General features: G+C 40.7%; 1 protein-coding gene across 14 annotated transcripts in view; it reads left to right on the top strand.

Annotated features, from left to right (window-relative positions):
* The first annotated feature begins 814 nt into the window (after window positions 1-814).
* myo3a (myosin IIIA) overlaps window positions 815-14,186 on the top strand; it is a 77,144-nt gene continuing 63,772 nt past the window's right edge. For 6 of the 14 annotated variants that reach the window (XM_048265753.1, XM_048265755.1, XM_048265760.1 and 3 more), the window contains exon 1: window positions 12,383-12,734. In XM_048265753.1, the coding sequence (XP_048121710.1) occupies window positions 12,507-12,734 (228 nt within the window). In that variant the 5' untranslated portion in view covers window positions 12,383-12,506. Of the gene's footprint in view, window positions 912-8,995; window positions 9,021-9,122; window positions 9,148-10,746; window positions 10,808-12,381; window positions 12,735-14,186 lie in introns of those variants that run through there. The other 8 variants (XM_048265761.1, XM_048265762.1, XM_048265763.1 and 5 more) reach the window with 6 other exon arrangements.

Here is a 14,186-nt window from a genome sequence, read left to right as displayed (position 1 = left end):
TATATATATATTTCTATTACGATGAAAGTCTGTGTTTACATTTGTTCTGTCCTAAAGCTCAGAGACTCAAACTTGTATTCCCATCCATAAACACAGTTTATGTGTTGTCACAGCCCAGATGTTGCTTTGTGTGCTTGTCTGCTGATGGGGATTGTATGATAGTATGACCCGTGGCATGTTGATACAGGGAGACACAGTTTTGAGCTCTGACTGTCAATACTCCGATAAATCAGTCAACCCTCAGCAGGCCACTGTGTCCTTCAAATCTCATACTAGTTGGTTTGAAAATCTAGCACATGGAAAGGTCATTAACAACAAAACCAGAGGTCCTAGAGCTTTGTTCAGATCCATGTACAGTACTTTCTGAAAATATGATAAACAATGATTTTAAAACTACAGCAATTTCCCGGTATTAGCCGCATTGTGTATAAGTCACAGGACAGTGTTTTATGCAAGTTAAAAGAAACAAAACCATATTCATACCATATTACCTGCCCCTATGTATTAACCTCAAAGCTGAAGAAATTTGCAAAATCAATGTATAAGCCGCAGCTAATAGTTGGAAATACGGTAACTTAACATCAGAAAAAAATGACAGCACAAATTAATCTCCACCAGTTAAACAAAATACAGGATCTTAAGTACACAAGATGAGGTGGTTTTAGCTTTACATTTCTACCATGAGGTCCAGCAAACACCTGTAAGGATATGCATGTTATTGTGATCCAACGGCTCCTGTGTGGGCAACGGTCCCCTCACATCAGAGCCACTCCACACTCAACAGCATAATTGTGTTAAAAGCCATCCCCACGCCACTCAGAACCACAGCATATTACACCGCAGAGAGCTGTTGCTCTCTTTCCTCTCAACTTTCCTGGCAACATGTCTGGAGACAGCGGCAGCGACTGCTGGTAAGTAAGGGTCTCGCTTCGCTAATCAAACGCAATTAGCTGCTCTTCATCAGTCATCATTACAATCTTCACTCACCCCTCCTTACTGTGTGTGTTGAACATCATCATCATCTTCATCATCACCATCATCATCATCATCGCCACTACAACATCATCATCGCCACTACAACATCATCAACATCATCATGGTTGTTAGTATTTCTGTTAGATGCTGTCTGAAATGCATGCCTTGTGGTTACTTCAGTCTGTGATACACACTGCAGTGTAGTTCTGAATGGGTCCATAGAAATTCAATAGTCAATAATTCAGTAGTTACAGTTTCAGTACACTGTAAACAAGCAAATTACCTATAAATAATTGAGACGGATTCCGAGGCGGTGTTTTCTTAGTTCTGCTCATTGTGAGTGGGATTAAGGCAATTTATCATCATAAATGTGGTTCTTCAGCAAAGACATACATACTAAAAGGAGAGGATGTCTCTCTCTCTCTTTCCCTCTCTTTGTTTGTTTTTTCCTGTGCTTAGGGTTATCTTGTGAAACGGTAAACACCAAATCAATATTGGCTTTTTGTCACCACCTCAGTCATGATGTTGAGCCAGGAAAAAGTTTTGGGTGGTCATTGTCTGCAGTGGGAGTTTAATGTTCTTCTGCTATCTGACTAGAACGACAGATCTGGTGCGGTGGGGCAGCAGTAACATCACTGCCTGCCAATTGGTTGGCGTGTGTTTGATTCCCAAAACCTGCCGTTACGTGTCTAAATAAAATAAAAGCGTCTGCTAAATACCAGCCAACATTTTGATTATATGTAGAATTAGGTGGTCATTAGTGAGATGTTGATGTTCTTATGCTATCTGTCTGATTATATGTAAAATTGGAATGTAGAATACAAGAGAAGCTCTGTGTTGTTCCAGTACATGAGGCTTCATGCTCCCTTGTCATTTCAATGGCGGGCACAAGAGCATCAAATAGTGTGAGGAGCGCTGCTGAGAGCCATTTAACCTATTGAACCAGCTCCTCTTGCAAGGGGACCCAAGAGGGATGTGTGTAATAATGGATGGAGTGTGTTTAAATACACATATGTGTGTGTGTGTGTGTGTGTGTGTGTGTGTGTGTGTGTGTGTTAGTGCACATATATGGGGAGACAGTGGGGTGTTAGCAGTGGTGGAATGTAACGAAGTACAAATACTTCGTTACTGTACTTAAGTAAATTTTCCACGTATTTGTACTTTACTTAAGTAAAATTTATAGTGCATACTTTTGACTTTTACTTCGTTACATTTTACAGCAATTATCTGTACTTTTACTCAGCTACATTTCTACAACACCATCGTTCCTTTTTACGATAGCCTACATTTTATGATCAGTTTTTTTTCTCTCTGACAAACACGTTTGTTTTACCAGGGGGCGGGGTTGCAGAAAACATTAGAAACATAAGCTTCTAGACCAGGCAAAGTGTGAGCTTGTAGCCATCTGCATTCGGTAGGCTATATTCACCAGACCCATGGCTACACTGTACATGCAACTGTGTTCTGTGCCTTTCTCTGTCTGTTATCTGCAGCGTTAGGGCCTCCTCTCCGATGATATTGCTATCCGCGGATCAGCGAAGTTACAGGCTATGCCCATGCTTCTGTCACACGTCTGATCATTTGCGGCACAAATGAATGGTAGACTATTAATGAACCGGTGGTTTCATTTTCCAGATTAGGAAATATTCCTTAATTGTGTGTGATCAAATAAAGATGCATAGCCTACAACTGGGGGGTAGTAATGTGAGCGCTCATTCAATGTCTATGCGTCTGCGCAAGTGAAACTGAACCTAATCATAAAGATACCTTTCTCAGCAACTTTTCTGTTCAATCAGCATAATTGGCATTACGATCCACCCGACGTTTCCCTTGTCTACCCCGTTAAACTTCAGGCTCTCGTGTTTTGCTGAATGATATTACTCAGCAGATCAACCAGAATTACAGTCTCTAGAATTGTAGGTCAGAATGTAAACTGGGCCACAGATGGTAATCACAATTGGATTAGCTTAAAACTATCTAGTCGAGTATAACCTAAAACTAGCTTAATTAAAATGCCACAGCCCATACTGATTTTTCGTTTTAGAATATAGATATTAAGAGAATAAATCATTATGCAAATACTTTTACTTTTAATACTTAAAGTACATTTAAAAGCAGGTACTTTTTACCTTTACTTAAGTAGGGTTGTCATTGTGGTACTTTTACTTTTACTAAAGTAAATATTTCTCTGTGTATTTGTACTTTTACTTAAGTACTGGGTTTCAGTACTTCCTCCACCACTGGGTGTTAGAAGGGTAAAAGGCAATGTAATGTTATTATCTCAATGTAGCCTACACAAGCTACTATTGTCTATTATGACTGGCATATGCAGAAATATTCAGCATGTACACACACACACACACACACACACACACACACACACTGTCTCTCTCAAGTTCAATAGTTATGGGTTTATGACAAAGTCCATATGGACATGTGAAAAATCCACAATGTAGCAGTTGCAAATACAACTAAATCGTTTACTTCAGGGGACCGCATAAGGAAACAGAGCATAAGGAATGCCGGGGGGACTAATTGAAATCAGGCAACTAGCACTTGATTAAAGGTCAGAGCTAAAATATGCTCTGTGTTCCCTTGGCCTATGCAGGCATGTGTTGCTTTAATTACAGTGCATCAATCATGTTTCAGACAATATACTATACATAGTCGCCCTGCCAAAGGCTCTGCTAAGGCAATGCTTTGCAGTCTATAGCTTCTAATGGCCGGATTGGAAGGCCGAATCTGTTTAATTACCTGGAACAGGATCTGGGTTACCTGTCAGAGAATTAAGCTTATTTACTGCTCCCTTAAAGTGCCTGACAATAGAATTAAAAAAGTAAGTGAATACTAGTGTGGATGTAAAGTATTGAGTTCAAAGTGTGTTAATACAGAAGCGTGTTAGGCTGTATGGCCTCTGTTGATAAATTTGTTACCAGGGTCTGGTGTTAACTTCGAGTAAGAAAAGGTTCTATATAACTCAAGTTATCATTTGTTTTGTTGTTGTTAGTCTGGCTTGAGAGTGCAGGATATTTCAGTGGTACTGTTTGTAATGTTATGATCAAAGATCGGTGTGCGTGTTTGTGTGTGTGTGTGTGTGTGTGTGTGTGTGTGTGTGTGAACTGCACTAATCTGTGAGAGCCACAGTCAGTGGTGCCAGACCACACCCACGTGCCATTTGCAATGCACTGAAGCAGGAAATGAGTTTCTTTGCCGGCCGTAACCACGGGTAACCCAATCTGGCAACGTTCAGCCAAGGAGCCACCACTTACGGCATACCTAGGGAGACAACAACATGAATGGGAGAGTATTCTAGCAGTCAAACAGTAGGCCCAGTGTGTGAGGTGGAAGTGTCACAGATGACACATGATGCGCGTTGACATTATAAGAAAAAACACACCGACGGCTTCATACAGGGAGTTATTGATCGGCTGCCATACACCAAACCACAGTGCAGTGATTGATGCCCTAGAGTTGCAGGGGTTGAGATATCTGTTCCACCCACGTCTCTAAGTGGCGCTGTAACATTAGGCTGGTGCGGGCAGGCTTTCTCGACTCGCTAAGTGGGCGAATAAGAGTGAAATGAGAGATGGGGAAGCGCTGCCCTCGTTGGTTCTTCAACCGAAGAAAAATTGTGTGAGTGTTGAGGAAACTGAAGACTGTGGAAAGAGAGAGGAAAGGAAGAGGGGGTGCAAGTGTGTGTGTGTGGGGGGGGGATGCAGGGGTGTGTGTGAATAAGTGAGTGTGTCAGTGCGGTGATGGACGAGGAGGTTGAGGGGTTGAGGACACTAATGAGCAACACAGGATCTTCATTATGGCTCAGGTGAAACAGAGAAGGAGCCATGAATATTTCATCTCACCGAAGACGGACACAGACACAATGCTGTCGGGCCGGGGCTAACTGACAGACAGAGAAAGATGGAGAGAGAGAGAGAGAGAGAGAGAGAGAGAGAGAGAGAGAGAGAGAAGATGGAGGGAGGGAGATAGATAGAGAAAGGCACTGGGCTGTGTTGTTTACCTCTTGAAAACTGCTAGCTGTGAAACTCCTGTCACACTGACTGAACCCACGTGGCTCCAATCACAGCAACTGGACACCTCTCTAAAACATATCGCCAGTAATCTGATGATATGGAGATGGACTTGATGCGCCATTCTGCATATCCAGGCAGAATAGAATACAGAGGATAGTGTTTTAGCTAATTACCAAGACCATTATTTCTGCAGGTGGAATGAATGGAGAGTGAGAAGGAATGAGGCAGAGAGAGAGAGAGAGAGAGAGAGAGAGTTCAGCAGTCTTTCACATTAGTTGATGATAATAGAAATATCTGGCTGAGAATCTAGACCTCACAGGCTATTTCATCTATGCATCTTTGGTCTGACATACCATGGGCTAAAAGACCTCAGCAACTGAAATTCCCTTTGTTGCGCTGTGAGAGATATCATGCTTTGTTATTGTGTGGCTTGATCCATCACTTTCAAGATGTAACAAGCCAAATCATTGGGGAGGAAAAGGCAGTCTTCTTCAAAGGCACAGTAATAAAGACCTGGCCTCAAAGGCAATGATGATGTAGACTACAGAGTCAAGTGATGGGAACACTAGATGTCCCCCAAAGATTGACCCATGCTTGTGATCTTCACTCTAAACACAGCGGAGAGCAAGCAGCAAACTCACGGCCATCTGAGTGCAGCTATGTGGAGGGCAGCCTGAACTCCATGCTGCTTCTGTCCCATAGGCAAGGAAAGGAAATAACAGCACATCAGTCAAAATGGAAAGATATTTCTTCTTCTTCATAGTCGTCTTCATCACCACTATCATCATCATCATCTTCTTCTTCTTCTTCTCTTCCCCCTCAAGATTCTCTGTCATAACCTCAACACAACAAAAATGGAGAGCATATGTGTTGACATGTTTCAAGTCTCCTTTATATTAGTAGGATGTAATCCTTTCTGTCTTATTTCTGTTTGTTGTCTTGTTTAGTGTTTGCTGTCAGTCACATCCAGCTATTGTTACAGCTATGATAATTAAACTAATGATCAGGGCCCTGTCACGGCAGCTTATGCAATATTGTGTTACTTTTTGGTAATTAATAATACATCGGTGAAGGAGTTCATCCGACTCACAGAGGTGGACTGCTCAGTCGGCTGTGCCCGTCTCTTAAGGATATGACTGATTGATACTTGACCATGTAGATCTTATCCAAGCAAAGACAGTAAGTACAGATGTAAGATGTCAGATTTTGTTCCTCTCCTTCTTTCACAGTGTTAGATAATTTGCTGTCAAGTTCTTTTTCAAAGTGCTTTCTGAACTACCTTACTGTGCTGTAAGTGTTTCCTGCATGCTCTGCCAACAGACAGACTGGCCAGTGTAAAAGTGTTTAGTACTAGCACGAGAAAGATTTGAATGGAGTGTAGAGAGAGGATGAGTACAGCAGACAATTCCTTTCAATGTGACAGGGGTTATGTGGACATACACTTAGGCAAACATGTTTCTCTGTGTGGATATACTGTATGCTTACGTGCACGTGTGTGTGTGTGTTTGTGTGTGTCTCTGTTAGATAGATAGAGATAGATAGATAGATAGATAGATAGATAGATAGATAGATAGATAGATAGATATACACACATACAACAGCACATTCTCACCCAAGCACATCTCGCACACACATTCATCTGTGTGTGTGTGTGTGTGTGTGTGTGTGTGTGTGTGTGTGTGTGTGTGTGTGTGTGTGAGAGAGAGAGAGACAGAGAAACTTTGTTTGTTTGGTTTTACAAGGGGTGTGGTTATAACCAAAGGACAGGTAATTTGAATAAATGTGTGTCTGTGCATATGTGAGTGTGTGTATCTATGTGCACATACTGTAAGTGATTGCAACATAATGTGTATGGCTTCACACGTATGCATACTTGTACGTTTGACACCGAATCTCATCTGAGTTGTAAGTCTCCGATCATCAGACATATAGTCTGTGTAAAGGTCAGTGAAATCTCTTCTTAAGCCATAACGTGTGATGTAGCAGATTTATAAATGTATTCCTAAGAGTAATAGTGGGCTACAGAGGTGTACAAAAGATAGCAACTGGAATGGAAAAGCTGTTTATCTTGCATTATATTTTTGTACATTTAGAACACTGATGTGAAAGCATGCCTTGTTTTTTTTATAGTAGCCTAATACCACAAAGCTAATTAATAACCGGCACAGCTTTTTGCTCTGATGTTGTGACATGAAGAGACTGTAGTTGTCAAAATGAAACGCGCATTCACAATCCATAATACATGGCAACAAATCTATCACACTTGAAGGGAGTAATTTTCTCTCTCTCTCTGGCAATACCTGGGGGGGGGGGGGGGGGCAGTGGCAGTCCCACCGCACAAAGGTTAAATTGAAACTTTAACCCACTTACCGACACCACAAGTTCATCCCAGCTCCCGTTTCTACCTCCTTGCCTGCCGGTTCTCTGGTTTCCCCAATGGCCTCGAGTTGCTACGGCAGAGCAGAGTAGAACAGAGTGTTTTAGCACTGGAGACACTAGGCAGTAATGCCTCTCTAATGGCACTGGCTGACATAAGGCTTTGAGCATTTCAGAAACTAACAGAAGGGATATATTCTAAGGTGGACTACCATGATAATATTTCAAGATGTTGCCATTTAAATGTATAATGTAAGCATATGGAATACTAGGAGAAGGTATATGGGGATTGCTTTGGAAATCTTATATGGTAACAGTTAAGCAATAGAAAAAAATGACAAAATCTCTGTTCTGCTGCTGTCTCCTTTGCTATAGTTATAGCTGGTGCAACCTATAGACAAACTACAACTTTTAAATAGTTGTTTCAGCATATTCAGATGTCAATATAATGATGCTTTATAGACCTGCATCACTCCACTACTGGACTCCCAATACACGATTGTGTGTATTTAAGGAATATCACTTGCACTTGTGTCAGGAATATCACGTGCATAGCTGTAATAGATGTGTGAGAACTGATAATCATTCTCATTATTCTAAAGGTAAAAGGCAATGTTTTATATTTTTGCACAATATACTATAACCTATGTGTAATAATTAATTAATGCTCTCCATAAATGCATCTTAAAATACTATGAAAAATAACAACTTGTCATAACACACACACACACAGGTTCACTAAGGTCATCATCTCACTGCACTGTAAATCAACGGCAGAATGGGTCAAAGCATGTCTCTCTGTCTCGTGTTATGCTCTGTTGTTACCAACAGGGAAGTTATCCATTATTAAAAATATCTGGGGTTTTTTTTGGTCCTGTGCATTATCCCTCACAGGCTCAATTACAGACTGTTTTGTGTGCCTGTATGGACAACTAGGCCTAATTACTCAGTAGATAAAAATGGCATCATAATTTGTCAAATCTGAGCTCTGAACACCTTATCTTTTTACACTAATTTATTTATGATGCATTCTACTCAATAATGAAACTGTAAGATGTTATATAATTACAGTGAATGTTTAACATAGCAGCCTACTTGAAACGATTTAAACAAAAATCAAATCTAGTTTAAAATATTTTTTGTGTATAATAGAGTACTGCACGTTTGGCTACTTGCAAGATAGGGTGCTTGTGCAACATTAGTCCCCCAAGGCCCAAGGTTCAAGGAGAACCGCATCTCACACAGACATGAAAATTAAAATAGCCTACTTTGCCTGATCTTGCACTCCTCCAAACCTAAGAGGCATCACCTAGGTGCTCTTCTTTCTCTCTAACGTTACTCAGTATTTTCGGTGGCGCTAACCAGCTTTGGTTTGTGAATGAATGCGCATCTAAAAGGGGAAAGGCTCATGGCGCAACCCTGGCTAATTCCCTTTAATCCCGACATATCTGCTAGTACTTAGCATTGTTTCCTATGCCAACCAAAGGGGAAGCGTTTCGGGTAACATAGAGATTAGGCCAGACAGTTAGCGATAGCGCCTACTCCCTTGTGCAGTCGAAGTAACTCGACCAACATTCAGCACGCTAGACATATGGATTAAATCCAACTCCAAAATGTCTGACAACCACCTTAGAAGACGATGTAAGTGTCCACGCGGTTTGTGTTGGTTGCCCTGGAGAATCCAAATAATTTCTGTATGAGCTTTCTAAAATCCAGTCTGTGAGATAATGTGGCCTTTGAGAGTCCAAATGGATATGAACACCAGAAGGTAGGCTACTGTCTACGGTAAAAAGTGTAGCCTCATGGAATGTCAGATTGATTGCTGCTGTGTTAACAAAAACATGTTGTATCTAATTCTTGACTGAGACAGACCCTGTGGCAACAGACTGTCAATTTCTACTTCTGGTAGGCTGCTACTATGCAATTAGAAAGTTATGTGCTCAAGATGGAAGAGCCTGTGTAGTCTACGTTTGGTTGTCATACATTTATATAAGTTAGGTGCAGTTGTGGTTATTTTAATACATAGAACATTGAAACATTGTTTTTTTAATTCTGAATTAAGTTAATAAGGGAATGGGGTAGCCTATATTACAAATAGTTAACCTTGCTACACAAAGATACCAAAGCTGACTTAAACAACCTGCTCTGTAAATAGGGCGTAAATGTCCAACCAACTCGAGGATATGGTACTAAACATTTTTACAGTATTGAATATTTGGGTTTTGGGTCATTTTCATTGCTATGGAACTGTTTTTTTTTTCGATTTCCCCCCCAAAACATTTATAGTACAAAGGCAGTGCAGACCACAGGTTAATGGCTAATTTTAGGAGAGTCTACTGTAAGCAAAATTTGTCAAGCATGTGTTGATTGATTGATTGAAATCTCCTCTCGGAATATTCAGAAATTGTATGTTTACAATTTGGTGTTATTGTTTAGGTTCGAAGTCTTAAAGCTGCAGTTGGCAAGTCTGACAGATTGAGGGGACTTAGCCAAAATTTTGAATGTTTACAACTCTCATCCCCATCCCCCACTACCACCGAGCACCCTCTCATCGAGTTTGGTCAGTGCGCACCAGACTGCACCAGACTGTAATTGACAGTCAGATCTCACACAGCCCTGCTCTGATTGAACCAGAAGAACCGGGAGCTGCAGATTTTTGCAAAACAAATAACAGGCTCTAGGTGGAGGTAGAAGTGCGGGGTTTTTTTCTAAAACCGGCTGATTTATGTTGTTCTGTCGTAGTATAGTGTCGGTTTCAGTGAATATGATCACAAAAATCTTGCCAACTGCAGCTTTAAGTCTATGGCACACTGTGCAAATGTGCATGTGTAGGACCCATTCATTTATCCAAAGCTTAATTTCTGTTAAAGAAGTTACTGAAAGTACTGAGAGTATGCATTCCCCACCCTTTCAGACTATATAGTTGTCTGCAGACCAGGTAATAAATGTGACTAGCTGTTTTTTTCCTTTGTTATTTTCTTCTTTCTTACTCCCTCTTGCATCTATGTCTCTTTTCCACTACTTTTGGTGCTTGTTTATCTGTTTATCTTGTTTATCTGTTTTCCTTATCCTGTCAAACTCATTCTCCCTCCCCACATCCTTTGTCTCTCACTCATGCCTGTTTACTCTCCACCCATCTGGAAAACACCAGAGAATGCATAGAACAACATCAGACGTATTAGTCTTGGTACATAAAGCAGTATGTGCCCCCAGGATTTTATCAGGGGAAACCTCATTGAATTGGAGCGCACCCCTCCTTAACCTCACCGTTATCTAATGGCCAGCATGGCCCAGCATGGTCCTGTGACTGGTTTAAAGGGTTTACACCAGAGTGCTCTTATGTAGCAGTCAGTGGTATTATTTGTGTCCCAAGGCCTTGGCACCTCACAGGATCCCCATGCTGCTTGCTCCGGATCCTTTCATTCAAGGTAACTTGGCAACCTTGGCCGTGGTGATTAGACAGCAGGAGGGAAGCCAGGATGAAGAAATGCAGCATATCACACGTGGATAGAAGTAGTGTGTAGTATTATCTAGAAATTAAATACTAAACGGTGAGATTCCAAAAGTGGCAGAAATAGGTGATGTCGTCTAGTGATTGGCAAATATGCATGCCTAAAGGCAATGTAATCCCACTGACATTGGTCCAGTCTTCTCTGTCAATTCTTTGATGTTTGGTGATTTGGTTTTGTGTGTGTGTGTGTGTATTTACGTAATAGAGTACATTTGACTGTGGGGTGTAGGTTCATGAAATTCTTTGTGTAATATTTCATGTATTACAACACTCTAGCATGTGATTTTCAATGAATGTGTAATAGTTAAAGAGTGTGGTGGCACACACACACACACACACAGAGGCAGAGCCTGAATCTCTAGGCTGGATTTACCTTCCTAAACCTGGCACTACACCACCTCTTTTCTCTAAGCTAAGTGGGACTTTGTTTTGATGTCCATGCAAGCCAAGGAAACCACCATGTGACCTCCACAAAGCCCCTTTGGCCTCACTCCCTCATCCCTCCCTCCCTCACTGACTCAGTCATTTACTGACTTAACCCGTTTCTACCTAATTGCTAAATTCGTCGTTGTCTAAATGAGTTGTCTACTCAGCTATTGTATTCCCAGTCTTCTTTTGGACATATTGTACATTTATATGACTACCAGCCAATACCAAATGGCTGAGTACAGGATTAGCCAAAATCCAAACTCATATCCTAATAGGAACGTCACCTATTACTGACCGTCCCATATTTCCGACCTCTTACGTGTATGTGTCACTTAATATTCATTTCTGTACAAACCAAGACGGCAGATTCCTAAAGAAATGCAAACACCCACACCATAGCTATGTACCAAAAATTACATTTTACCGTGACTCAAAGAGCTGTAAACAGTGTTGTAAGGCTGCGTGTACAAATCCGCTTGGAGCTCCAGTGGAATTTTGATTTGCGACGAGAATTCTCGGTCTAACTGTTGATGTGCCATGAGAAAGGTCGGAAATAGGCGACCCACCAGGCCAGCACTAACCTCCGAACATGGTAAACAAAATCGGATATTTCAGGCAGTAAAAGCCCTGGTAAGAACCAAACTAGATTTTGTTCAAATCTACACACCTATGGCTACTGAAAAATGTAAGGTTCATTTATCAAATGTTATTTTGAAGTATTAAAAAACATCGTTGTTTTAGAATTTTCAAACGAAAGGGCCGGTAATTGATGCTTTTACGATAAGTAATACAACTGAATTCTTACATCTACCGATACCTGTATATCTTTGTTATAAATTGTGGACTGACTACTACAAAGTTGCACTTTATATTTTAATACATTTCCACCACAAGCATTATTGTGATCTTTCTGTAGGGTCATATATTGCACCTTTTGAAGCCTCTGTGATTTGCTGGTTGGTGAGCTGCCTGAGTTGATTATGTGAGCCCTAATCCTTGAGGGAATGCCACATATCTCTTAAGCAATGTGAATATACAAATACTCTGTCGTGAGAAAAGTGAGAAAAAATCCTGGCAGGTCACACAATGAATGCATGTGACCCCGAGCCGATTTGAAAGTGCTTCAGGAGTGATATGGAGGTAGATGCCAGGATGAATTTTTAGGTGTCAAGCTGTAATGTTTGCTGATGGTGTGTCGGGATTTTGAATATGGTGTGTTTGTTGTTTCCAGGAGATCCCTCCATAAAATGTTTCCACAATCGGGGAAATCCATTGTCTTTGACAACTTTCCCGATCCCTCAGACACCTGGGAGATTATTGAAACCATCGGGAAAGGGACCTATGGCAAAGTTTATAAAGTGCTCAACAAGAAGAATGGAAGCAAGGCAGCTGTCAAAATACTGGATCCCATTCATGTAAGACATAGTTTAGCTCTATCTCTTACTCTTTCTCTTTCTCTCTCTCTCTCTCTCTCTCTCTCTTTCTCTTGTCTGTAGTGTGTGTGTGTGTGTGTGTGTGTGTGTGGGGCCTTGTTTATGTGTTTGTGTTTGTTGTCTGTTCCAAGAAAAGAGATTAGAAAGAGTGACTTGCCATTTACTTAACTCTGGGTCACAGCATGTCTTTTATTGTTGTTACTCAAAAAGAGCCAGAAAGCAAGTCAGTGTCTTGTTTTGAATGGATCAGATGTAAGATGATCTGAGATGTTAAGAGGTATGGTCCAAAGTAGCCAACTTTCACTTTCCACCTAACTGACAAAATTAAAATTAAGAGACCACTGCAAATTTCAATATGACCGTCAACTTCGAATGTCACTCAGCAACCATAGGATGAGAATAAAATACACCTCCTGCACCTCCTTCCATGACACTGATGGTGACACAGAGAATTCTTGGACTGTGTAAAGATTTTCTTTGCATTTCTTGAATCTATTAAACTAAAAAATCCTCCAAATGTATTATGCCTAGTATGACTTATGCCTAATTCTGGTTGAAAGTTTGACTGTGAAACTGGACTGTGAAACTGGACTGAAGATTGTTAAATTGTTGTACAACACAATAAGTTGTTCTTATGTTAGATCTGAATTCAGAAGTTTAGTTGGAGACTGGTGATGAAGATTTATCAGTCCTGATGAATTGTTATTTGGTCTGAAAATGTCTGACAGCGTCTGAATCATGTGTCGTCTGTCTTGTTCAGTCTCGCTGACTTGTTCCAATGTTCTGATTTCTTTCACTCTCAGTGTCTTGCCCTCTTATTTCTTTGTACTTACTTTTTGTTCTGTATCTCTCTCTATCCCCTCTCTCTGTCAACTCATGGTGCTTTTCTTTCTGTCTTTCTTTCTGGAGGACAGAAGAGATAATATAGGGTCCCATCCATATAAGACACTGCAGCACTATTTAATCATGACAGGGAAGCGCTGGGGAGGTATTGCCATTTGTATTCATTAGGGTCTCTGTCAGAGGAGTCAACCAAAGCGCTCCGATCTGCTCCAAAAATAGGGGACATCTAATGTCTGTTATCAAACTTTGTCTTATCCTTTGAGATTAAGCATACTAATGCTGTATATGCAGCAAGAAAAATGGCGCATTGCATTTTATGTGATGTGTTTTTTTATTTGCTCCTAATTCCAGAAGTGGAAATAAAAACAAATACTGTTTGTCAAAGCCATTGAAAATAGATGTGCAGACCTATTGAGAAGCACACTTGACTTTGTAGTCCATATTCAGCTGGTACATTTTCTAGTGCTCTAAATGAAAATTGTCTGTTAAAGGTCAAAACACACTTAAATGACAAACAGAACCATAACCAAACAGACCGGAGAGGACTGTTCCCAGTCTTTTTATTACGGGGCATATGGAAAGCTTTGTTGT

This window comes from Alosa alosa, chromosome 16 (genome assembly GCF_017589495.1).
Source record: "Alosa alosa isolate M-15738 ecotype Scorff River chromosome 16, AALO_Geno_1.1, whole genome shotgun sequence".
Lineage (NCBI taxonomy): Eukaryota > Metazoa > Chordata > Actinopteri > Clupeiformes > Clupeidae > Alosa > Alosa alosa.
The sequence above is the reverse complement of the archived record's forward strand: the minus strand, read 5'-3'. Positions and strand labels throughout refer to the sequence as shown.